General features: G+C 41.6%; 2 protein-coding genes across 11 annotated transcripts in view; one reads left to right on the top strand and one right to left on the bottom strand.

Moving 5' to 3' along the window:
* The window catches only part of BICRAL (BICRA like chromatin remodeling complex associated protein), a 44,508-nt gene extending 27,916 nt beyond the window's left edge, over positions 1 to 16,592 (bottom strand). The window contains exons 1-2 of one of the 10 annotated variants that reach the window (XM_086878476.1): positions 16,502 to 16,526; positions 16,017 to 16,052 (exon numbers count right to left, since the gene is read on the bottom strand). The gene's annotated coding sequence lies outside the window, so the exon portion shown is untranslated. Of the gene's footprint in view, positions 1 to 1,448; positions 1,748 to 4,332; positions 4,995 to 5,572; positions 6,293 to 6,797; positions 7,091 to 16,016; positions 16,053 to 16,501 lie in introns of those variants that run through there. The other 9 variants (XM_086878478.1, XM_086878474.1, XM_086878470.1 and 6 more) reach the window with 9 other exon arrangements.
* Positions 16,593 to 16,674: 82 nt separating this feature from the next.
* Positions 16,675 to 19,311, top strand: TBCC (tubulin folding cofactor C). The gene has a single exon (XM_023923301.2). The coding sequence runs from the start codon at positions 16,697 to 16,699 to the stop codon at positions 17,735 to 17,737; it is 1,041 nt and encodes a 346-aa protein (XP_023779069.2). The 5' UTR covers positions 16,675 to 16,696; the 3' UTR covers positions 17,738 to 19,311.
* The last annotated feature ends 5,089 nt before the right edge of the window (positions 19,312 to 24,400 follow it).

Genomic DNA, 24,400 nt, shown 5'->3' on the forward strand with positions numbered 1-24,400 from the left:
CCAAGAATCTAAATCTGTAAAACTGAATTTAATCAATATTTCAAAGACATCTGTATGCGACAGAGAATGAGAAAAAAATGGTTATTTTCAAAAGAAGGATAAAAAAAACCTTTCTAGGAAAAACTACTCTAAAAAATAGAAACTATTCAGGAATCAAAAAACCAGCAACAAGAAAAAAGTGCATCCTCTCAGGAATTGCTAGGCACAACATTATGCCTCTTCACAGTTTTTAAGATCTGGCAGATGAACACCAACAAGGACAGGCAGGATCCTTTCACAATTGTGAAATACCAGCTCCACACACAGAAGGGCAAATTAAAACCACACACTAAAACAGACAACCTACAATAGGCTGCTTACCCAGCTCCTACATTTCCCTTTAATATGCCATTAAAAAAATACCAATTTGAGTTTGCCAAATGTGGTAACTTATCAAGTTGCCAAAAACTACAGTGTTTAATATGTTAAGAAAAAAAAGGGAAATGTGCAGTTCAACTAGCAGTACGTATGGTAGTGAAGGCTAATCCAGCTACAGTCAATTATATATGTGAACCCCTAGTGATGCTTTCTACAATCTGATTTCCCTCAAACACACACATTCAGCACAGAATTTCTAATTTATTCAGTACAATCTTTTTCCTACTGCATCCAGAGCTGCTCTTGGCAATCTTTGCAAACCAAAATCTTGACAAAATTTTTATCGGGAAACAGACTTTTTTATACCACACAAAGAAAACCCAGAGTAACCTCAGCCTGAAGGTCAGGATGCTTCCCTATCCCAAGCTAATCCCTATCCTTGGGATTTCCCAAGCTAAAGGCTGGGCTCAGACCTTTTCCCCCAGCAGTGACTATCCTCATCACTATGCTACAGCCTATTTTGGGTTCTGCCTTCCAAGCTTCTCCACCACATAGAGAATTCCTCAGGAATTTCAATATTCATAGAGCTTCTGAAAGGTCTCATGTTCAACCCAAGAGAGGCAAAGGAGGCATTATCTCAACAGTTGGAAGGAAAGGAAGGAAACATTAATCTGCCCAAAAGATAATAGATGCTGTTAAGCATTTCTACAAACTACTGTACGTTATAGTGCAGACTGTTATCATGTATTATTTGTGCAAAACAATAATTCAAGGGGTGTTGAGTCAGTCCCTCAGATGTTTTGACCTCATTTCTACTCAAGAATATTCAAGTGTCATACTTCTCATTCCATGCATACAGTTTTCAAAGATTCTGAAAAAATATTCTGTGGTCCCAGAACAGAACTTCTTTATGAACGGATCATTTCTCAGTTGATTTGTAAAAAAAATGCCCAATTAATACCAATAAACCAGTGCCCTTTTCATTGTCACTCTAGTCCATACTAGTTAAATACCAAACCTTGCCACAAGCATGGTTCATATGAGTTAGCATCTGCTAACAACAGCCAATAATTAGCTGAACAGCTACTTACACTCCTTTCAGTTATTATGTTTGGGAAATCTACAGAAAATTGAACAGGATGAATTGACAGATGTGTAATTACTTCAGCAGTGCAGTCCATATCAACACCCCAAATCCAAGCTGAAAATCCTTCATGCTGTCCTTCTTGAAGCCAATGCCTTGCTGAATGCCAATGGAGATTCTGCCACTTATTTCAGTGGGGCCAAGATAATTTCTGATCATTTCACATCAATAAATTCAAGCTCCAACACTAAATCTTGAAATTCCATGCTTGGATGAAGTTCAGAGTAAAACTACTGCAAACTCCACCTGAGATGAGGCATAAGATCAGACTTTACAAAAATAATTAAACAGTATCTTGCAATTAAGTTAAATCCTTCTCTCCAGACCTTCCCCTCTCTTCATTTCACCACCCATTCTCAGTAACTTCAATTTAGAGAAAGGTTGTTAGGGGTGTTAAGGGTGTTATGTTCTTAAAATGATTTTGCCCGTTTTCTATTTCCTTTGGTAAGGATTCCCTTAACTCTAGAACTTGAAACTAGTGCAAAAAAAGGAATAAAAAATACTTGATAATCTCTATGTGGTAGTTAATGATGGTAATTTTTATTATGTCTAAAACCTCTACAATTCTCAAATAAAGCAAAAATAATACCAACTGAGTAATTAGGGTTTTTTCCAACAACGAACAGGAACAAATTAACATTTGAAAATAAAGATACACATTCATTTAAGTATGTGATGACCGGGAAAAAAAACTCAGTTCCGGTTGGTTCTTATGCGTTTATGTTGGTGTAACAAAGGCCTTCCCAAAACTGCTCACTCTGACTTTCAAACTGAAACAGTGGCAGGTTACAATGAATGTTAGAACAGTTTATTATTGTCACTGCTTTTCCTCTGCAATAAAAAAAGAAAAACACACCCATTTTTGTAGGTAATCCCCATGTCTATGCTGGACTGGGTATATGACAATAAAAAACCTTTCAAGTACAGATGCAGCTTATTCCAGCAGAACCACTGTAAGGAATTCTGCCAGCTCTCTGAACAGTGACTACATTATCAAAGAGGCTCTTATGACTGCTCTGTAGCTAGTACTTAGACAGGAGTGACACACTTTCACGCTTGCTGCTACATCCTACCCTAAAAAGCACCAGTCATTAGATTTACCACAAGCCTAATGCAGCATGAAGAGGCACGATCATTGACCATTAGAGCCTCACTGTAAAACCAACTGCAGTTATGCAGATACAACTTCTCTGTGCATGTGCAAATACTCCAGCGAAACTGGAAAGACAGCAGGCAGCACACCCAGGCATGACTGCAAAGCTCTTCAGCTCTAGACTATGGGCTCACCTCTGCTGGAAAACTTCATGGGTACTGAAAGGGACCTTGGAGGAAACTGGAAATGCATCTTATAGTAGCACCACTTTGGGGGCTTCCTCTCAGTATAATTAAACTAAATATATAAACTGTACTGGAAAAAGACATGTGAAGGAGCTGGGGCAGGAAGTCTACACATCCATAAAGTGATGTAAATACCTACCTACAGTACAACCATCTCTGTAGCACTGACTTCAACTGAGTACACACATTTAGCTAGAGCATTTCATCTCAAGGACACAGGTATCACATACAAAGCAAGACCTCAAAATATGAACAAAACAAACACACACCTAAACACCCCAGTATCACACCAGTCAGTAAGCCAAGGTGGAAGCACAACCAGGCTACTGTATCAACATGGTGAGCTTTGCATTCCTCCAGCAATGTAAACAAGCAATGTGCAATGCAATGTGCTACTCACAACAACAGCGACAAACTTTCAAGCTCAGACAGACAAATGCACATTTAAAAACCACAGGTCTGGAATATTTAAGTAGTAGTCAACAAAGATCTCAACCCAAGATGATAATATATTGTGCTTTAATGCAAGCAGGCCGGTAGCATTAAAGGTGCAGATTATATGTAGTCATTTGGCAAGTACTAGGCCCTGAGAGAACATAAAGCGGTCATTTTTATCCCATTTTTTCATTATTTTCACAAATTAATGAAAAAAACACACACAGCCTTCCAGACATTAGAGCATAATAGAAAAATTTTATTATATTAAAATACACTACTATTAAAAGAAAAGTATTCACTACCTTGATCCCAAGATTCCTGTCAACAAAAATAATCACTTCAAGAAGCAGCGGCTTTAATCAAGTAAGATTTCTGAAATATGTGAACAAATACTATATTCCACATTCAAAATATTTGTAAACAAAGTTTCATAAGTGGTGTTTTCTTCAAAGCTAAAATGTTAACAAGTCCCCAGGAAAGTCTTAAAGACAGCTTATATCCAGACAACTTTTTGTATATTCTAAGCAATTAGCATATTTCGCAGAAATGCTGTTTAAAACCCTTCAATAGGCAAAAAATTTAAACAGCCTTAAGATTATTCCTGAATTTGAAAAAAATCTCCGGCTTCCATCAGGAGTGAGCAATGGGAATAGGGAAGCCCTCCTCTGATGTGTCAAAAAACAAACCCAAGCACTGCACAAGCATTCCACACTCTTTAGCGGGCACAGCACAAGTTGGACTGGCAGCACACTTTGCTCTTCCCAGGTACAGGTGATGTTGGTATTAAAATCGAGCCTCATGAGCTTCAAGCAGATCATACGGAAATGTAAAAAAAAAAAATAAAATTTGCAGTGCTTGTCCTAAAAACAGCACCAAAACAAAACTTTAAAAATATATTAAGGTGGAGCTGCCAAATTAAGTCATTTGGAAAAGACAGCTTGCTCTAAGACATAAAGGAGCAATAAAAACTTGAAAATATGCTAGTCCCTTCCCCCACCAAAAATTATGAAGACAGGAACAGAAACAAAATGAGCAATCTACCCACGAAAAATTACCTATGCTTTTATTTTGGCAAGCACTTTTAAAGGTACTGAAGCTTCTTCAGTGAAGGATACTTTGCCCTATGCACTACGCCGGATCATTTTTTAAAGGCATATTTCTTTTTTAATGTCATGCTTTATTTTTTGGTCGTCGTTCAGACGTTCTTTCAAATCCCTTTTTAATTCCTATACTCTGAATGACAAGAAACACGGATTTCAGAGGTAGGAAAACAAGGCTATAAAGGACGTTGACGGAATTGAAGCTGCGCGCACGGGCCCGTGTGAGCCAAGCTTGTTTAACCCCTCCTCAAGACGGTGACCAAGGACTAGGAAAGAAGTGTGGGGTACGGGAGGGAAGCAAGGCTTTTAAGATTTCGGGGAGAGGCTCCCAAAGCCCAAGGCAGGAACACTTCCCAGACAATACACAGAAATAAGGCCCGAGCTGGGCGCGACGGCACCGCCCCACACGGCGCGGCGACAGCAGAAAGGACCTTAAAATGGCGCCCGTGGGGGAGGAGAGCGGGTGAAACTGCGCAACAAACGCTGGCAGGGAGCCAGGCAGCGCCATCTTCCCGCTCCCCCGCGCAGCCGGGGCTGCCTGCCCGCCGAGCCCGGGCATGGCCGGGGCCGCCGCCGGAGCCGCTCTCCTCTCTCCCCTGCAGTCCTTCGGCCACCCCGCGCTGCCGAGCCCGGGCAAGGAGAGGAGCGGCGAGCAGGGAATGGCGAAAGGCACAGGCCCCCACATCTCATTCCTCCCCACAGTGATTAGGAACAGCTCTAAGTAAATATAAACGTGCCCTCTATACGTCGTTCGATTTTGCCCAGCTTTTAACATCTCTATACCTGTTTTCTGCCATCATCTGTAACTGAATTTTGCAATTAATACCAAAAAGCAAAATATAATTTACATACTGAATACTGCCCATAACTCAATAAATGTGACCACTTCAAAAAACCCCCTTCACAACCGACTACTGTTTTAAGCAGCAAGTAAAAAATCTATTTACAAAATACTGCTTCTTTTACGCAAAATAATCCCAGCAGCACAAAGGATCGGATTCACATCCATTCTACAGCGAAGCCAAAGGGGTCACTCCAGAAAGAGACGCTTTATTGTGTTTTAAAAGGCGTTACAATTAAGTATTTTCTCTCCCCAAATGAAAAAGAAAAAAAATCAAATAAACAAAATAGAAGGCACATCGAAAAACTTGATCCCGAAAAAGCGAAAAAAAAAAGCGCATTAGCCCAAACCTACCGCCCGAGCACTTCGCGCACCCACAAAAAGCGGCACCGTTTCCATTCCTCGGTTAAAAGCAGGAGGCACGGAGCGATTCGAAGGAAATTGCAAATAAAAAACCAAACAAATCAAATCAAATCTAGTGGCGACACCGAAAACGAGGAAATGAGTGAAAAATAAATCCCCAGAAGGTACAAATCTGAGATACAAGCTCAAAGAAAAGACAAGATTAGGGTGGTGGCGAGTGGACTGGGGAAAGGAAAAAATCAAGCCATGAGCGAAAAAGGAAAAAAGAAAAGAAAAATCCTTCCCAGCTGCACAGCCAGGAGAGAGACGAAGTGTCTCCATTTTCCCGACGAGGAGGAAGAAAAGACTGTTTCACAGACCACAGAGCTTTAGAGAAAAGCAAAGAAACGAGGGGGGAAAAAAAAGAGGGAGGAGATTTGAAAAGATTATTTTTCTTTCTCCCTCACACACTCTCTCTATCCCCCTCTCTCCCTCTCACTCTCTCACACTCACACATACACACACACACACACTCTCTCTCCCTCCTCTCCTCTTTCCATCCCTCTCTTGATGGCCATCAAGGGGGCGGAAAATAAAAAAAAAAAAAAAAAAAAAAAGACAACAACAACAACTAATTTTAAACCGGCTCAATCAATGAGTCATTAAAAGAGATTTTTCTTCCCTCCTCTCCTGAATTTGCATGGCATCAGCAAGAAAAAAAAAAAAAAAAAACCCACCCCAAACCTCTCCCCTCTCTGCAGCTATCAGCCTGGACCTGAAACCTTATCTCTCCCTTCAACCCCCCCCGCGCCTTTATTTTAAGAAACAACTTTTTTTTTAAGTGCCCTCAGCAGCCACCACCACCACCCTCGCGGAAAAAAAAAAAATAAATTAATATATATAGTTCATTTCCATGTGAATCCACATCTGCCCAAACAACAGCCACCCACAAAATATCCCTCTTCTTCCTCCTCGTCTCCCCTCTCGCTCGCTCTCTCTCTAGATATATATTTATATACATAGCCCCAGAGCCAATAGCTCTCTGGGCTGAAACCTAATATCCTGGTTTTGGCAACTCCTGGCTGTTAATTTGCTCCTCTTTCTTTTCTGTCTGTCTGGAGATAGATTTCCCCCCTCTCTTTTCCCTCCCCGAAGGAAGGGAGGAAGGAGGTTGTGTGTTTTTTTTTTCCTTGAAATTTTTATCACAAAATTATAATACACTCAAAGGGAAACTCACCGTCATGAAAAAGCAGTGCCTTGTCAACGGGGTTTCTTCGCCATCACATCAGGGGCTGGCAGTGTAGGAGAGAGAGAGGGAGAGCGAGAGAGCGAGGGAGGGAGGGGGGAGAGCGAGCGGGAGAGGGAGCGAGCGAGAGAGGGGGAAAGAGAAAGCGAGCGGGAGGAGAGCGCGGCTCCGCTCGGCTCCGCTCCGCGCCCGCACCGCCACCGGCACCGCACCGCCGGGCCCGGCACGGCGCGGCCGCGCAGCTCCGCCGGGACACAACGCCGCAGACCGGCGCCCGGGCACACGCACCGCCGCCCTGGCATGATGAGTCCTCAACCCCAGCGCGATCCTCGCTCCGCGTTTAAAGCCAGGCCCTTTAAAAACTTTGGCTCCTTTTTTCGGGGGATTGTGTTTTTCAGAAACCCCTAGGTCTGGAGACCTAGACTGAGCTGCTGGCTTTAGGTTAAAAGTTGGGATTTGTTTGGGGTTACAGGAAAGTAAAAAAAAGTTTTTATCCTATTAAAACTAACGTTATGTCAACAATTTGGTTGATTTCCTTCATATTAAAACTGTAAACCACTATAAGCTTTGTGGGCGGGAGGGGATCCCCAGAAAAATGTAAGGGCAGGGGGCTCCCCAGAAAAATAAATGCAAGGTCACCTTGAAAAAGATAAGATTTGATCCCCTGACAAGCTACAATATTTAAGTATTTTTAGCTATGTTCTTATCAGCCTTGCTGGAAACAAATTGCATGAATTTCAACTACTTAAAAAAGTTTTAGGTAACCTAAAAATGTTAATTTGAAGTCAAAGGTTATAGCACTAAGTTTATTGATGCTATTCTACAGTTTACTTCAGCTGAAAGCACTAATAATTTTATTCAAAGCATTTTTTGTTATAGAAAACTAATCCAACTTACACCATTCACTTCATTCATTGAAAACAATTTAATTCTAAAAAGTTAATTCTTTTAGCAGATAATTCAGAGAAGCCTGGTTTATTAAAAAAACCCCACATATTTATTGAAAACAGATATTTCTGTTACATATCTCTGCATGCAGAGATATGTATGGTAATGCTTTTAAAACAATAAAAAAATATTTTTAAGACCCTTTTTCTGCTAGTAATGGTAATTCCCAAGGACTTTACTATTTTCTTCCTAAGTAACTTTGTTAAAACTCCTTAGTGGCAAGGATTTGAAAACTTCATTTAGTTGCATATCCTTCTTTATTTGCTTCACACAGCTTAATAAAACTCTTAAAATGTTATAGGTTTTTTGAGCAATTATATCAAAATGGTTATGGGCAATGTACTAAGTGGACCTTCTCAAAGAAGGCCAGACTGCTAATCTTAAAAAAAATCTCAGCATAGCAGTATTGCTTTTCAGTTAAAATATATATATATAAAACCAGATTCTAAGTCATCAACCAATTCCAAACTTTTGCCAAAGCCAAGACTCACGTACAAACCTTGTTTACATGCATACCCACAGTAGAAAACTGAGCTGAAGTTTCAAATCACACCGTAACTGGAAAGGTTAGGCCCAAACAAACAAACCTTAGCCCAGGTCCAACAGATCCTTTGTGCAGCCCAGACTGAACCTGCACTTGGCCATACCTTGGCCATCAGACAGAATATTAACTGCGGTTTTCATGAATACAGCAAGGACCCCAAGAGCCACAGTATGGACAGAAACACCACATGTCAAAGAACTCTGTAAGAGCTGTAAACCCAATATTCCTGACACCAGCATTAGAAAAGCTGAAAGGCCACAACTTCAAGGTTTCTAACTTCAGTAAATGCTTCAAGGCCAAATTCTGCCCTGAATTCAAACCCATTCAGCTTCACTGGCTTTAGAGAATATTGCCCAAGTGAGAATTTGTATGGAGGAACACCACCAGCATTCTGATTTTGTTAACAGGAAGGAACTTTGCTTCAGAGGTTACAAGGCCGAACATCTCATCAGTATTTTATTATTACTCTCCCAGTCCTACAAAAACCACAAATAGGAAGTAGGCAATATGATACAGAGAAGGAACTGGAGAAAGGAAGACAAATTATTTTTTAATGGATTCTGTTATCATAAGAAACACAAGGAATCCTACATAAATTTTCCATGATGGAATCACAGCTTACTTTCCCTGAAGGATGTTTCAAGGCAGCATTGACAATAGCGTTACTAAGCAGGTACAGTACAAAAAGAGAAGGAGAGCTAACACCATCTATACAATGAAGCATCTTGCAGTTACTAGGTTTCTCCATATCTACACACATTTGCTACATTTGTTCACAGGTAGAAAAGGTTACCAAAAAAAAAAGTTAAGGATTGGATGTAACTTTACAGATCCTATTGAAGTGGGCACTTAATGGTACCTTCACTACTAAGAGGTCTGAACGCAGTCATCAGCTGTAATGTTATCACTTTCAGGTGTACTACAGAATTTCCCAGGCCATGTTTGTAAAGAACTACTGCTTTTTCCTGGCTTGTACTCATGCTGTTTTAAGAGCATCATGTGGTGTTTCAGAACTGGGTGTCACTGCCCCAAGATGTTGCCCCTCTTCTCACTGCCTTGCTGCATTAATACAAAAGACCCTTGTACGTCAATATTCTTCTACATCAAGGTCACCTGCTTAGAGCTGTCATCTTCAACCAGAGTCCTATTTTCCAAATTATGTACAATGCACAATCACTTGCAGTCTTTCTTTAGATTTCAGAATCACATTAATACATTTTCCTGTAGTAGCTTTATAAGGAGCAAGAGGAAATAAGCACAAGAAGGAGGGCAAGACTAAAGGAATGAGAGAAATCTTTAGAAGACAGACGTTGGTGTAAAAACAGCTACTGGGAACGTCATGTGCACCCATCACACAACAAACTACTTGGCTGTATTTTGACACCAGCTGTCAAACTGTGACCAAGCTGTTTAACAAATACCACTCTCATAGGTGTGCAAAGACACCAAGTGACATTTGGAGTGATCTGATACATCACCCTGAAATGACAGACTGTAAAGAATTGAAAACTATGCTTCGATATTGAGAGGGAGAAAATAGGGGGATACAAAACACCTTCATTCATTCTGTTTCCAGGTTTCTCCTACATCAAATCACTGTTGATATTCAGTCCATTTTTCCAGGTCTGCATCGCATATATTCCAATTCTTGTGCAATCATAAATTAGTACCCCAAAAGAAGATAAAGCAGCAGTAGATTTGTAACGAAGAATTCAAGGACTAAGCTAATGCATTAAAGGAATTCCACAGCCATCCCAAGATTGTTGCATGAATAGATGGTTTGTAACATCAATTTTCTGCATCCTTTCAAGAGATATATTGGATAGAAAAGAATGCCATTTACTCCACTGCAGCCTTGCTTCCTCAGACTGAATCCATCAGCTCTATTGATGGCACTTCTTCCTTCCATGCTGTATTCTCTCTCCATTCATTAATGTATTTATTATGTCAACTCATCGCCAGAGACACCTTTTATACATCTACATACTGTTTTATTATTTAAATAAGAATAAATAACTAAGCTTGAAGGCACAGAAACAAACAGGTCATCATTAAAGGGCACAAGCAATAGAGGTAGAGGTCACTCAAAAAGTAGGGCACCCAAGAACAGTGGCATGAAGGCAGACAAGGACTTTAACTTGGGATATAAATGTAACATACCACATGAAAAATTCAGTTAAATATCCATATTAACCACCAAATTCTGAATAATTACCACCACTATTTTGATGACTCACCAGTAAAAACTACCTAAACATTGCAATGTTCAGCTTGATACCATGCCTTCCATACACAAAACAGTACTTACAAAACCTGGGTCATAATTGCATGATGCAATTTGTAAAGCTGCATGACTCTGGTATCAATCATCATACCAAAGACAGGACTACCTAACCAAAGGTATCTTAAGGGGTGACTGGTAAGGATGTAGGTAGTAAGGGGAGGTAATGAAGAGTGAACCTCAGAACAAGAGATTTACACTAATACCAGAAGACAGGTTTCTATGACTGGCAATTGTGCGAAGGCCAACAGGGCTGGTCTGTGATGAATCTAAAGAGCAGATTTTGGAGAACTGTGCTTCTCTGAGATGGGGATCTGACATACAGCAGACAATTAAGTAAAGCCAAAGAAAACATGGTGACTGGAGGTCCCATTGAAACAAATGGCAATTCAAAATTATTACTGGAACAGATCAAGAAGAACTATATCATTCTCTAGGTTATTTAAATATATTCTCATATTCTTTGGCTTAGAGTACCTTAAAAAGGAGAATTAAGTTTGGAAGATTAATAGCTCTCACTTCCAAGTTAGAATAACCTTAAGATATTCAGCCACTGGAATGTATCAGAAAAAAAAGAAAAAACTTACCTCTGGTGACAGAACTTTACTACAGAAGTAAGTAATCTCGCACATCTAACACTGCAAAAATTTATAGAAGATTTTGGACTAAAAATGATGGCAGAAATTGGGACAACCTTCTATCATATTCATAGTTAATTTGGCTAGAACAGATGAATGGGAAAACAATCAGGTAAGGATACAGAAATTCAGACAAGTATATTAATAAAAGAGTTTGGGTTGGTTTTTTTTTAATGTAGTAATAATTCAACACAGCAGCCAGGCAATGAAACTAAAAAAGTAGCCATTCCTAATACAACTGAGGTGTTAAAAGATGAGGATGATGTTAAAATAAAAAAATATAAATTAAATAATAAAAATAATAGGAGCAATTTAAGCAGAAAAAGGAGGCCTAAAACATAAAATTAGGTGATAGAAGGATACAGAAACACAGTTTAATAGTAAATTATACTAAAACATTTCTGTTCTTGAAAGAAACACAGACACACTAAGGTGTACTTGTATTAAGGACAAGACAAAATGGAGGAACAGAAGGGACATTATGAATGAAACACCACCTAAGTCAGAACTTTTGAGACAGAACAGTTTTACTTGGACATTTCTGAGTTCCTATTACAAAACCAACTGGGTAAGACTTGGATATGAATGAAGATTGCTGTAAAAGGAGTCTTCACACTATCACTAGAAAGTGTAACAATATGAATAGAATTTATTCTCAGATTTAGACTGAAGAACAAATTCTAATAATAGGAGGAGGAAACACTCATTCAAAATGATAGCTGACAGATTTTTTCATAAGATGAATAAATGGTAAAAAGACTACAAGTATAGTTTTATCCACTAGGGAATATACTACAGCAGAGCTAATAGGAAAACTTGGATATGACTCGGACTTAATTCTATTTAAATAACTCAGAAAGATAAATGGAATATGTTTGCAAGTAAGATTCACAATTCTAAAATAGAAAACTTTGATATGCTATTGAACCTAGGTGGTCAGTTTGTTGAAATGGCTAGTCACAATAACAGTCAGCTAATAACCATACTTTTCTGAAATGCATTAAAAAAAATTGTAGAAGTACCTGAAGTGTAAAGCAAGGCAATGAAAAAAATCTCTCAGAAACTCCATAACTAATAGAATAATTGCCTCAAAGGAAGAGTCCATAAAGCAGTATCGTAGCTTACATACTAGGTCTTCAGAATTTAACTACAGCCAGTTAGCAAGTTAGGATTCTATATAGCAGTCAGCAGCTAGACCTGGACCAAACCTAAGTGATTTGCTGCTCTTGAGGTCTTACATTTAGCATATTTGGGCCTTGCTCTGCTAATCTGAAAGTACCTCTTGTCATAAAATGCTATGCTTTGAAGTCTGACCCTGGTTTTGAAGGATAACTAATTTCCGTAGAAATTAATCTGTTTCTCTACCTTTGGCATTGGAAATACCTGGTTCTCAGAAGGGATCAGCTCAGACTAGTTTCAAAACAAGTGCACCTTGACTGGTTAGAATATAATTAGTATCTTAAGCATTCCCAAGGATTACATTCAAAGCTTTTGCATTACTCACAGCAATTAAGTTACACCAAGTAAGTTTCATAGTTTCAGCTTTGACGCTTTGATCAGTGATTTAAAAACACATGTATTTTACATTGACCTGGCTTTCCATATGGCCAGACATATATAAAGCACAACATTTTAGTGCAAACAAAAGCTTTTCAAAAAAAGATCAGTATACCAAACAATGTTCAAAGAATTTCTTTTTTCCAAATGAACCAAGATACAGTAACTGAACATTCACTTTTAATGAAGCTCCATTGCACCGTGAAAAATGTGCAGCCTACAGTATCTTAAATGAATCATAATATGGCTTACATCTTTAATGCCTGATCACAGTGCCAGAGGAGTTCAAAGAGCCCCTGCTAAAACCATCAGTAGACTACGCTTGTGCAAGCCACTGAAGTACCTACTTTGTAGCCAGAAGTAATTACGCAGCTCTGCTGATCTCTGGCGCAGAAACAGAGTCTAACAGATAGAGATCCCATCTATCAGATAAGAGCTCCATGCATGACACAGAGGCTGCTGCTTTTCTTGAAAACACACAGCATTTTGTGTGTGTGACAGTGTAACATACATGCATTACGCCCTTTGGAATAAAAATTGTCAGTGTTGGGAATACATACTGATGATAAGGAATAACTCTACTTCCTTCCTTCCCCTACTTGAGAGGCTGAGCATCTACATCTTGAGATCCCACCACATCTATGAGGTTCCTGACTTTTACAAGCACAGGAACCTCAGATGTAAGAATCCATTATCATGAGGCTGAACAGTTGCCACTGTGGATTCCCCTTTCATTCTCCACTCTTCTTAAAATAATGATGTAACGAGACAGGATCTTGAACCTTCAGCTGAACTACACAATACATCTCACTTAAAAGCCTATGAGGTAATGCTCTTGAGCTATAGTAAATCAGTATGAAATATTTCAGGTAGATAGCATTCATGACTGATAACCACGGGACACAGATTTAAATCTGGAAGCATGCACCGAGCTTATGTTTTGAAGTTTCACAGTACTAGATCAAAGTAAACAAGTGCAACCTGCAACTTCACATCAAACAAATGACACTGTACAGTCCAAACAATGGCAGAAGGTCTTACTAAAATTACTGCTATCTACTTTCAAACCAGAGGGGAAGGAAAGCACATCCAAGAGGGAAAAAAATAGGGAAAAAAATGTAACACGGAGGATTATGTATCTTGGTTTTTCTCATACCCTCAAACAGCCAACCTACTTGTTACAGCTTAGCCAAATCACTCCAAGCTTGAGCTAGAAGGCTTACATTTTATTCAGGTGGTTACTGTTTGGCACATTAAGCAGCCTCAAAACATAGAAGTTGCTGCCAGCAAAGTCAGGAAGAAAATTGTCAGTCTTTGTACGACCACAAAAAAAAAGTGTATACGCATATGCCAATATCAATTATATAAAAACCGCAAATTGTATTTGAGGAAAGTAATTTTCGAACATCAGGATGAAACACTTGGAAGAATTTTACAGCTCCCTTTTTAATTTTTCACTATTGTCATACATTTCACCTTCTTATGTCTGGGTATTTTTTTGCTTTTAACAAAAAAAAAAAATTGTGCACATTAGTGAGGTAAAAAGATTCCAGTCTCTCCTCAAAGCTCCTATTCACAAGGGTATTTGGTCCTCATTAATTTAAACCTTCAATCACACATAGAAAAAGCAACTCAGAATACCTAGCATTCTAAGTGCTGAGATATAATAAGTAGCAATTATACTACAGCATAAAATACTTAACATTTATTCTGTGCTCTACACACTAATGTTTGCTTGCAATCCTTCCACATATGAACTTCTTTTACCCAGTGCAGTTCATCTACTGGCTCACATCTGTGGAACAATACCAAAGCCATACTCCAGGAATATTTGTGCATAAGAAAAACAGTAAAACCCTTTTTCTGTCAATATCCTCATGTATGGGACAAGCACTTCCACCACAGTTACCACCTCTATTAGCTAGACTCATGGGAGCATAAGGCAAAAAGAGCTTGCTAGCTAAAATGAAACTTCCACATCTTTCAACAACATGGAAATAAGGATTTTTTTTCTTATGAAGAATTAATTGCACCATATTATTGCCTAACAGAACATTGGTGCACTAGCTACAAGAACGGATTTGACTATTTATTAGAAAAAAATACCTAATACTTATTACTAAATGTATCATTTAAACATATTGCTAGGAAAAAATATCAAGTTAGAATATTTCAATATCCTTCCTTTTTCATGACTGAACACACTCTCCTTCTACAGAGGAAGAGGTTTTAATTTTTAAGACTCAATCTAATTCTTCAGAAACAAAATTCTGAACATTGCAGTATTGCGACAGATGTAATGCCACATTAAGAGCTGTAATGGCTCAAACACTTCATCCATCCCACTGCCCATTCAACCTGCTCCAAAGTACCATAACAATGCCTTGCAATCTCCTTAGTTTACACGTTAACACTGTTAAGGAAAGAATATTCTCTATTTGAGTGCAAGTCCTCTGTACATTGCAAGGATTAAAAGCATCTCACTGCCTTTCCTCTGTCACCTGAACTGGACTGACATTATCATATATAAGGTTCAAGTAGTCCACACTAACATACATATCTAACATTATATCATTTCTAACACAGAAATTAAACCACATTTCTCAGGAAACAGAAAATATCAGCTGCTTTCAAATGCTAACCTTAAGGGACAGAACAACCTAAACTGCCAAACAGGAACATTAGGCAAAGAAACTCATGGTACTACCAAACAGAAGACAGACAAATCAGATTATTTACTTTGGGTTTGCCATCTTTATGTTTCAATGGATAGCCTTAGGTCCTGTGTTAATTTGTTACAAGCAACTTCAAAATGACAAGGGAAAGGAGCTGGAATTTGTAGAAATGGACAGGAGTTAAATTTGTTTTCATATTTCTAAAAGAGCGCTTAGTGTTAACTTTCTTTGCAGAAATTAAAATATAAATAATAGAACAACAGTTCTTAAGTGAATATAGCAAAACAATAGTCACTTTTTTACTTTACAGACAGTGTACTTAATTTCTGGTTCCTGCTGCAAATTTACTTAAAACACATCTCCTAATTATAAGAGCCTTGCTTCCCATGTTTCCATATAGGCCTCTGTGGATTGCTCATACAGTCCTCCCTCTGGGGTACAGTAATGCACTGGCACTGCTCCCACTTTTCCCTCAAGAACCGAACTCTCTTCGGAAACAAAACACTGCAGAAACCAAATAAGCAGCGAGGAAAAAATCGATCCACCTGGCAGCACCTTTGCAGTTACCTGCAAGGCTCAGCAGCCTTTTCCTAAGCCACTTCACTGCGGGAGAGGGAGACAGCAGGGAAGGTTTATTAGAACACGGCGCGTACGGAACCGCCGGCCGTGCGAGGCTGTCAGGGGACCCCACCCGGCCAGGGGGCCGGGACCGCCCGCCACCTCCGGAGCACGGGGGCGGCCGGCGCGACCCCGAATCAGCTCAGGAGGGCAAGTGGAGCTCCGGGCTGCGGCCCCTCCGCCTCCCGCCCGAGAGCCGCACCGAGCCGCCCCTTCCCTCGCCCGCCCGGGCCCCGCCGCCCGCGGAGCCCCCGCGCCCAGGGCCAGCGGCGACGGGCGCGGCCCGAGAGCGGCGCGGGCTGGGGTGTGGGTGCAAGCACAGCAGCAGGAAGAAGCGGACAGCTCCGCGCGGACACAGCAGGGGAGCGGGGCGGGGGCTTATTTATATCCCGGGCGCTAATTTGGGAAGCGGGATAACCCGCCCCGCACGGCACCTGCCGCCAGCACTCACCCCATCCCGCGGAGAGGCGGCGGCCCCTTTAAGACCGCGGGAGACCCCTCCCTCCAGCCCTCCCGCCCTCCCCCGCCGCGCGCCTCCCGGACCGCCAATCGGCGGCGGCGACGCAGCCAGGGCTGCGGGCAGCCAATCCGCGCGCCGCTTAGTGACCGCAGGGGAGGCGAGCGGCAAGATGGCGGCACCGGGAGAGGTGGCGGCAGCGGCTGTGGCGGCTCCCTCACAGCCCGAGGTGGCCGAGCCCGCGGGCTCGGCCGCCTCCGCCGTGGTGCTGCCGGAGCGGCTGCAGCGGCGGGAAGCGGAGCGGCAGCAGGGTGTGGAGCGGCAGCGGCAGAAGAAGGAGGCGCAGGTAGTGAAGGAGGAGCAGAGCGAGTTCTTCCTGGCCACCTTCGCCAGGGAGCGGGAGGCCGTGGAGGCTTTGCTGGCGGCGGGGACGCTGGAGGAGGCGGCCGCCCGCCTGCAGGCGCTGCAGAAGCTGCTGACGGGCAGCGTGCGGTTCCTGGCGCCCTACGAGGTGCGGCAGGGGCAGGAGACCGTGGCGCGGCTGCAGGGGGACCTGGCGGCGCGGCGGCAGCAGCTGCAGCCCAAGAAGAAATTCGCCTTCCGCACCCTCAAGAAAGAAACGGCTCCGGGCAGCGCCCCGCGCCCCGCCGAGCCCGCCCCGCCGGCCCCCGCCGCGTCCGGCCCCGGTCTCGCCGAGGGCGAATCGGGCGGGCCGCCGCTGTGTGGGTTCAGCGGCGCCCAGGACGAGGAGCTGGAGCTCGGCCCCGCGGAGCTGCTGCAGCGGGACGTGCTGCTGTCGGAGCTGCGCGGCTGCCGGGTGCGGCTCCGCGGCAACCCCAACACGCTGCGGGTGCGCGACTGCCGCGGCTGCACCGTGCTCTGCGGGCCCGTGTCCACCTCCGTGCTGGTGGACGGCTGCAGCGACTGCCTGCTGGCGCTGGCCTGCCAGCAGCTCCGCACCCACCGCACCCGCGACTGCCGGGTCTACGTGCAAGTCACCAGCCGGGCCGTCATCGAGGCCTGCTCTGAGGTCTCCTTCGCCCCCTACTCCTGGAGCTACCCTGGTATCGAGCGAGATTTCGAGTCGTCTGGGCTGGACAAAAACAGTAACAACTGGAACCTGGTGGATGACTTTGACTGGTTGGCGACTGACAGACCTTCACCCAACTGGAGCCTGATCCCCGAGCAGGAAAGAATCACTTGCTGGGACTGACTGCAGAGGCAGCTCTGCTCTGCGAGAGATGCTCATGTAAACGCACTGATAAACTGTAAACTGTGGGACTTAATCCCCAATATGCCATTAAATTATTCCATTCGGTATTCAGATTTTGAATTATATATGGCTGAATTTCTTAAACGGAGAATACTAGTCAAATAGAGTTTGCTGTTCTTGCACAGGTTGCTGCTATAATCTGTATGTCTCACTGTGGGATTTGCCAATTTCTGAAGTACCTCATTGTGAGTTTTGACTTACAAAGGTGGGGCAAAGGCCACTGATACACAAACAGTAGTGTAACAGCCTCTGTTAGAGCTGTTTTCACTCACCCAGGCAGACACTGAATTGGCTGCAAGTAGTGCAAACTGCACTGGAATGAAAAGATCAAATACCAAATTTTCCATGTATTTGTGGCTCTTACGTTGCTGACGGCAGCACAGTGCTTCTTAGGGGGAGTGGAGAGCAGTACTGCTGTGAGGAAATAGGGCAGAAAAAGGTTCATTTAAAGGAAGAGTTTGTAACTTCACAGTGCAGCAGACTGAGATGCATCCTAGGCTATGATACAATGATGAGCCAGTTTCTGTTGATTCTGGTTAAATCCGTAAGTTGGCTTTAGGCTTTTATTTCAAGTGAGATAAGGCTGAAAGAAAAAGGTGTTCTAATAAATATCTCATGCTCTCCTAATATACTGATTACTTGAAATTAAGAGACCTCTGGAGTCTGTATAAATACTAAAGCCTCACAATCTGTAAGTGCTATGTGAAAGGATGCTGCTTCTATAAGAATCTTGGGGGCATCCAGCAAGTGCTGATGAACACTGGTTGATGAGACTGGGTTATCTGTTCCTCTGCAAGCTGAAGCTTCAGGGGAGAGGTGTTCAGGGATGTCCCACTGGTTTTCCAGACAACGGGCTTCGTGTGCTGTGATCCTAATTTGCAGCACTCTGCTGCTGCTTAAGTGCAGTGTTGATGGAGAGAGTCAGTAAAACTGAAAGATGAGGTACTATATTCCAATTCCAAATTTGCATGTTATCTTGCATAAAGTGCAGAATAATTTAAGTCTCTTCACTCCTGCTAAATAATAATAAAAAAGTAGCAGCACTGTAGAATGAAGTATCTTTACAGTGCCCTACAGTGGTGCTGAAGTGACCACTGTCCATATATAAGGTATACATAGCAGTTTTATGTTTCTAAAACCCCTCCTTAACTTGTGACATTTTTCAATAAATAATTGTTTATCTTGCCTTAGCATAAAGCTTTATTTTAAAACTTCAAATTGTTTATGCTGTGTAGCCATCATCTATGTGCCTCTAACAGACACCAAATCCTAGCTGAACCATCAAAAACTGCACCACTGCCAGAAGTACCTGAAACTTCACTTAGGTGCTTGACAGGTTTTGAGCAGAAAATGTTTTTCTGTAAGTTGTTTTCAGCGTATTTAATTTAAAGGTGGGGGGCAAAAGGGAATTTTTTTTTTATATTCCTGACAACTTTGAGTTTTGTTTACTTCTTTTAATGTATATTTTTTGACTGAATTGGATTTTGCATTTCAAATACATTTGTTTTGAATTATTTCAGTTGTTCCGTTAGTTATTACTACTGTCTTCTTTGCACTGACAGTGTCATAAAATGATTTAAAGAATACACCCTCAGTCTTACTTTAATGTACATAATTTACATCCTTTGTTAGAGGGATGTGATCAGTTGAGGCTCTCAAGTATTTTAATTTTAACACATCCTTCTTTGTACAGGACCTGATTTCATAGTTCTCACTGTAGTTTCATTGTTCTCCACAGATCCTGGTACTGACAGATCAATCCTGTTAGCATCCTCTACCCTTGAGATTGAAAAATGTCCAGTCAGTAAGAACTACAGTAATGCCTTTGTTCTACTTGCCCAAAGCTCTATAAACATTTACACCTCCTTCCTGTGGCATTGGATCCCAGCAGATCCAGACAGGGAGAGAGACCCCAGGCTGTGGCAGGTACCAGGGGTGCACTGACGCTTCCCAGCACACTTCACATGGAAGTGCCATGTCCTGTTCCAGCTCTTGGCCCATGGCATGCAGTACTGCCTGAATAAACAGAACAGCAGTCAAAACATGGAAGTTTGAACTTCAACTTCTCCCTGAAATTACTTCCTTGGGGATGTTTTTCACAAATCAGTTATTGACATCCCAGCTCCTAATGTTTTCTTTGCTCCAAATACTTAACTTTGGTCAAACCATAGTTAGCAGGTAATACTCTTCAGGATCATGGTGCCAGACATTTGCCCTAAAGTGTTACCTTTGTATTGCCTTTGTACTACAAAACACAGAACTGGCGCTTGGTCTCAGGCATGGCATGAAACAAATTCAATTTGAGAACAGCAAGTCCAGAAAAATTTGTTCAGGCAAATACCTAAATGTGATTTATAATTCTAAATGTACAGTTTTTTAAATATATATACACACACAGTTGCACGTTTCCATACACCTTTTTAAAATTATACTTTCCTGATGTAGAATCATAACAGAAATTCAAGACTATTTTGAAACAGAAGTCTGTTAGTGTTGTATGAGAACTTAAGCACTAGTAAAGGTTTGCTAGCACATTCATGGGCTATTCAGTATAGAAATTGCAGCATTTTTGGGTTTCTAAGGAAGAGAAGCCAAACCTCTAAGTATTTCTAATCAGCTAACAATCACCCTGCAAAATGTACATCTGAAGTGAGTGAAGTCTCTTCAAGAGCTCTAGCTCTGGTTTGCATTTACAGTGCCACCAGTTCCACCAGGAACTTCTTTAAAAATCATGTACTTTAAAGAAATTAAGGGGCTGAAAAACAAATGTCTGCTGGAGGCACAGGATAACAGAATATCAGCACCACAAGCCTTGTGCAAATTTGGCCTGAAGAGAAGCTAACAGGCAAAAAGTTTATAAAGGGGGGCACTGAGCTGCAGAACCATTTTCCACAGGGAATCAGGAAAGGAGTCCTGCTGCAAACATTTTTGAAAGCCTCATTGGACAGCTCTCCTCCAGCAAGTGGCCTCACCAAAATCTTTAAAGCCAATGAAGCTTCCTGGGATGTTACTCAGTGTTTTAATGCTCCTGTGTGTGTCTGTGGAGGAGATAAAACAGTTATATGCAAAGATACACAACACTAAGTCCATGGGAGAAAACTGAAGCCATTTTCCAGGCCACACAGAGCTTTGAGCTCTGCATCTTTGAGCTTTGAACATTGCCATTTGTTGAGGCACTGAGGGATGCCACAGACCAAAACTTGCCTCCAGAGAAGCAGCCAGGAGCTTTGCTGCTGCTTCCCATGGGGCCATCCCCTCACCCAGAGGTCTACCCTGAGAGGGATAAACCCCCTCGGTTCCCTTTGTCATCCAGGCATTTCCCTCTGTCTGCCCCTGCTTCTCTGAGTAACAGCAACAGAAAATGGAGTTACTTGTATTCACTCTTTATCCAGCCCTCTTTCCTTTAAATAGATTCTGATGTGAGCTGTAGTAAAATTGTTTTGTGAAAAAAAACCAGGTACAAAATACATGTATAAGACAATTTCCTACATGCTTTTATGCATTATATTTTTGAAAGCTTGGCATTTTTTTTCTAAGTCTCTTATTTAAACAATAGCTGCATGTAGACAAGGTTCAAATCTCAGTGGTTTTATCTGGAGTTTCTTCAGGTTTTACTAAACAGCCAATTTCACCACTTACAAGGAAAGACAGGAATAGCAAGAAAAAGAATCTATGCAACTTGGGGAAATTTCAGTATTTCCATTCACATCCTGATCTGATTTATCTGACTGACTGGGGAATCCAACTGTTGTGCTGAGATGTTTTCCAGCATTAATGACAAGCATGAGCTTTTTGTAAGCTTCTTTTCATTTCCAACATATTTCTTTCCTGTTTCGGCAAATATAAATTTTTATTTCTAACTTTTTTTTCAGCAGTGAATGCTATGCCCCAGACATCACAATAACACAAACAAATATTCATAATGACCATCTTGGAGGTAAAAAAAAAAAAAAAGCCGTGTTTTCTGAACATGTTATACACCACCACATGAATGATGGCTGAAATTTTGGGAATTACCCAGAGCAAAACCACACCAAAACCCCCACAGTGTGCCCCAGCAAAGTGCAGGAACCACAGCAGGTCAAATCACCCTTCCCAGGATTTACAACAATCCCAGCAGTGAATTTAGAACTCATCTCTGTTTCCAGCCTCAGAACCTGCAATCACCTCACATGCCACAAAAACAGGAGCCTACTAAGTGTAAGGAGGTAAAAAAAAAAGTCATAAATCAGACTTCTCTCCACCTGATAATCGTACAGTGAGGTACAGCATCTTTATCACATTGTTCCTCCGGAGTGTCCCTGTTCACACCACAGAGTTACAATTCAAAGCAAAACTGTAAGTGAGGCTACATGAGCAAACCTCTCTACACAATAGCTTCCCATCAAAGGTGGAACCAGACATCATTATTCTTGCAGTGAAATATAACCGCTCCTAGGGAAAGGAAAGAAAAAAATAGCCTTGGAAAGGCACACATTTCATATCACAAAGCACTGTGAAAGAAAGATTGGGCCAGGAAATTATTCTTTTTACCAACTGAGGGCACTTCCATAGTTTAGGCATATATGTATTTCATGTCTTATATCCCTGAAGATGGAAAGATTAAGATTGGTCCAGGGCTGAGCACCAGACTGTTTAACAAATACCAGATTAAATTGTTTACACTCCTCTCTCTTAACTGATAAACTTGTAGCTTACATGTAGGTTAGCAAGCATAGCTTTTTGGAAAGGTATCAATATTGTATATACTACACATTATAATTTTTAACTAGATTTTGAATTTAAGCAGATTCACGATGAGATCAATAATAATTTGAATATTTTATTCTACCATTTTTTCTGCAATATTGGCATATGAATTATACATTAGAATTTAATAGACAACCTCTGAAGAGACCATTAACTCAAACATTCTTGCATCAATTAGCTTTTATCTGCTATGGGTCAATATCAGCATTTTCTATTTGAAGTAGAAAGCGGTAGTAAGTGCCAAACTAAAGACGAATCCCAGCCAAGAAAAAGTTTTTTAAGAAAAGCAGATGCCAGGCAAAAAGAGTTTTCTTTTTTAAACTGTCCACACCCCAAAACACTTCTCGTTGATCCCCCGTCATCTTCCTTTAGGCTGCTCTTCTAGGGACAGCCCTTGGCTGCCCTGTTTGTGCGATGCTTTCCCAGGGTTTGTCACCTCCATGTCTGGGCTAATGAGGAAACACCCATTCCCACTTTTCCCTTTTAAAACTCCCAAGCATGGCGAATCAAGTTGATGGGTGGAGAAGTTTTTTCCACTTTATGTCCCTCTCTGGTATTGAGCTATTGAGAACTACTTAAATAAACAGCACTTTTCCTAATCCAGGTTGTTTTGGTAGTGCTGATTGCTCTCACTGATGATTTTAGAGGTCCTACTCTAAGTCTCAAAGGTCTAATTAGTAGGTGAGTGTCCCTTTCTGAACTTCAGGATTTTTACTGATCATCTCCCAGCTAACACTAGCAATTTAGCAGTGATTTATGTGCACCTCTCCCTTTTCCTTTGTTTATATAAGGCAGAAGAGTAAATCTGGAGGGATCAGAGAGCCCTGAACCACATCCTGCATGTTCTACTTCAATACTTTGATTCCTGAATTAGAGGAAACGCCGTAGTGTGTACACTTACATGATTTTGCTGCATCAGAATTATCACGGGTATCTAAATGTTAAATTATTAAGCTGACAAGTATTCAGATTCATCTATTCATCTGTGCTCTTGAATACGAAATTACCCTTGTCCAGAGTAGTACCAGGCTTACATCAGCTGTGGGCAGGAAGTATTTCACTGTATATCCTCATGACCTGCAGACCTGATACAGAATTCTTTTCCGCTTTAATTACAGTTTCACTGTCATCACTGACAAGAAAGGAAATGATTTCAAGTTCCTTTATCTAGAATTAACTCCAGGCTGTCAGATAAATACGCTGAGCCTTGAAAGAGACAGTGAAACACAACATGTGCTGCACTGGTTGTGGGATATTTTGCCAGGAGAGATGCTATTTCAGCACCACGACTTATTGCACAAAAACATGAATAGGCTCTCTCAAGAAGCAGCACTTCTCATCCACTTAAAGGCAAGAGGGAAGAATAGCCCCTGATGGGTAATCACCTTCCCTCTCTCGTCTTATACACTCTCTCTTCACCGGCAAGGGCAGCAGCAGTGAAACAACCAGGTTTGCTTTAGAAAAATCCCAGTTACCGGCTGCACTCCAGCTCACTGCAATAGCACCAGGATGGGCTGGGAAAGGTCCACCACAAAAACCTGCTATTAGGACAGGAAGAAGTAGTTAGTTGCCTTTGTCCTTCCTGAAGGAACCTTCAGTGTTCCAGGATCTCAAATGGTAACTGAGAAACATCCAAGTTTCCACAGAGCTGCAGACGAACAAAATGCTGTTTTTCAGTGCCTGGGCTTTTAAATTATTGTCGTTATTATTTTTCACACTTGCCCTCTTCCTAGCAGGTCCCTTTCCCTCTCTGTCCGGGAGGGCTGGTGGCCATGCTGTTGGCAGCCACTAGAGGATGCCCCCAGGGACTTGGGTGGTGGCAGCAGCAGGTCTGGTTGACAGGCAAGAGAGAAT

The sequence above is a fragment of the Cyanistes caeruleus genome, chromosome 2, assembly GCF_971803275.1.
Source record: "Cyanistes caeruleus chromosome 2, bCyaCae1.hap1.1, whole genome shotgun sequence".
In the NCBI taxonomy this organism is placed as follows: domain Eukaryota; kingdom Metazoa; phylum Chordata; class Aves; order Passeriformes; family Paridae; genus Cyanistes; species Cyanistes caeruleus.

What these genes read in the sequence shown, in the direction of transcription:
- TBCC (XM_023923301.2), top strand. Translation starts at nt 16,697, where the DNA reads ATGGCGGCACCGGGAGAGGTGGCGGCAGCGGCTGTGGCGGCTCCCTCA.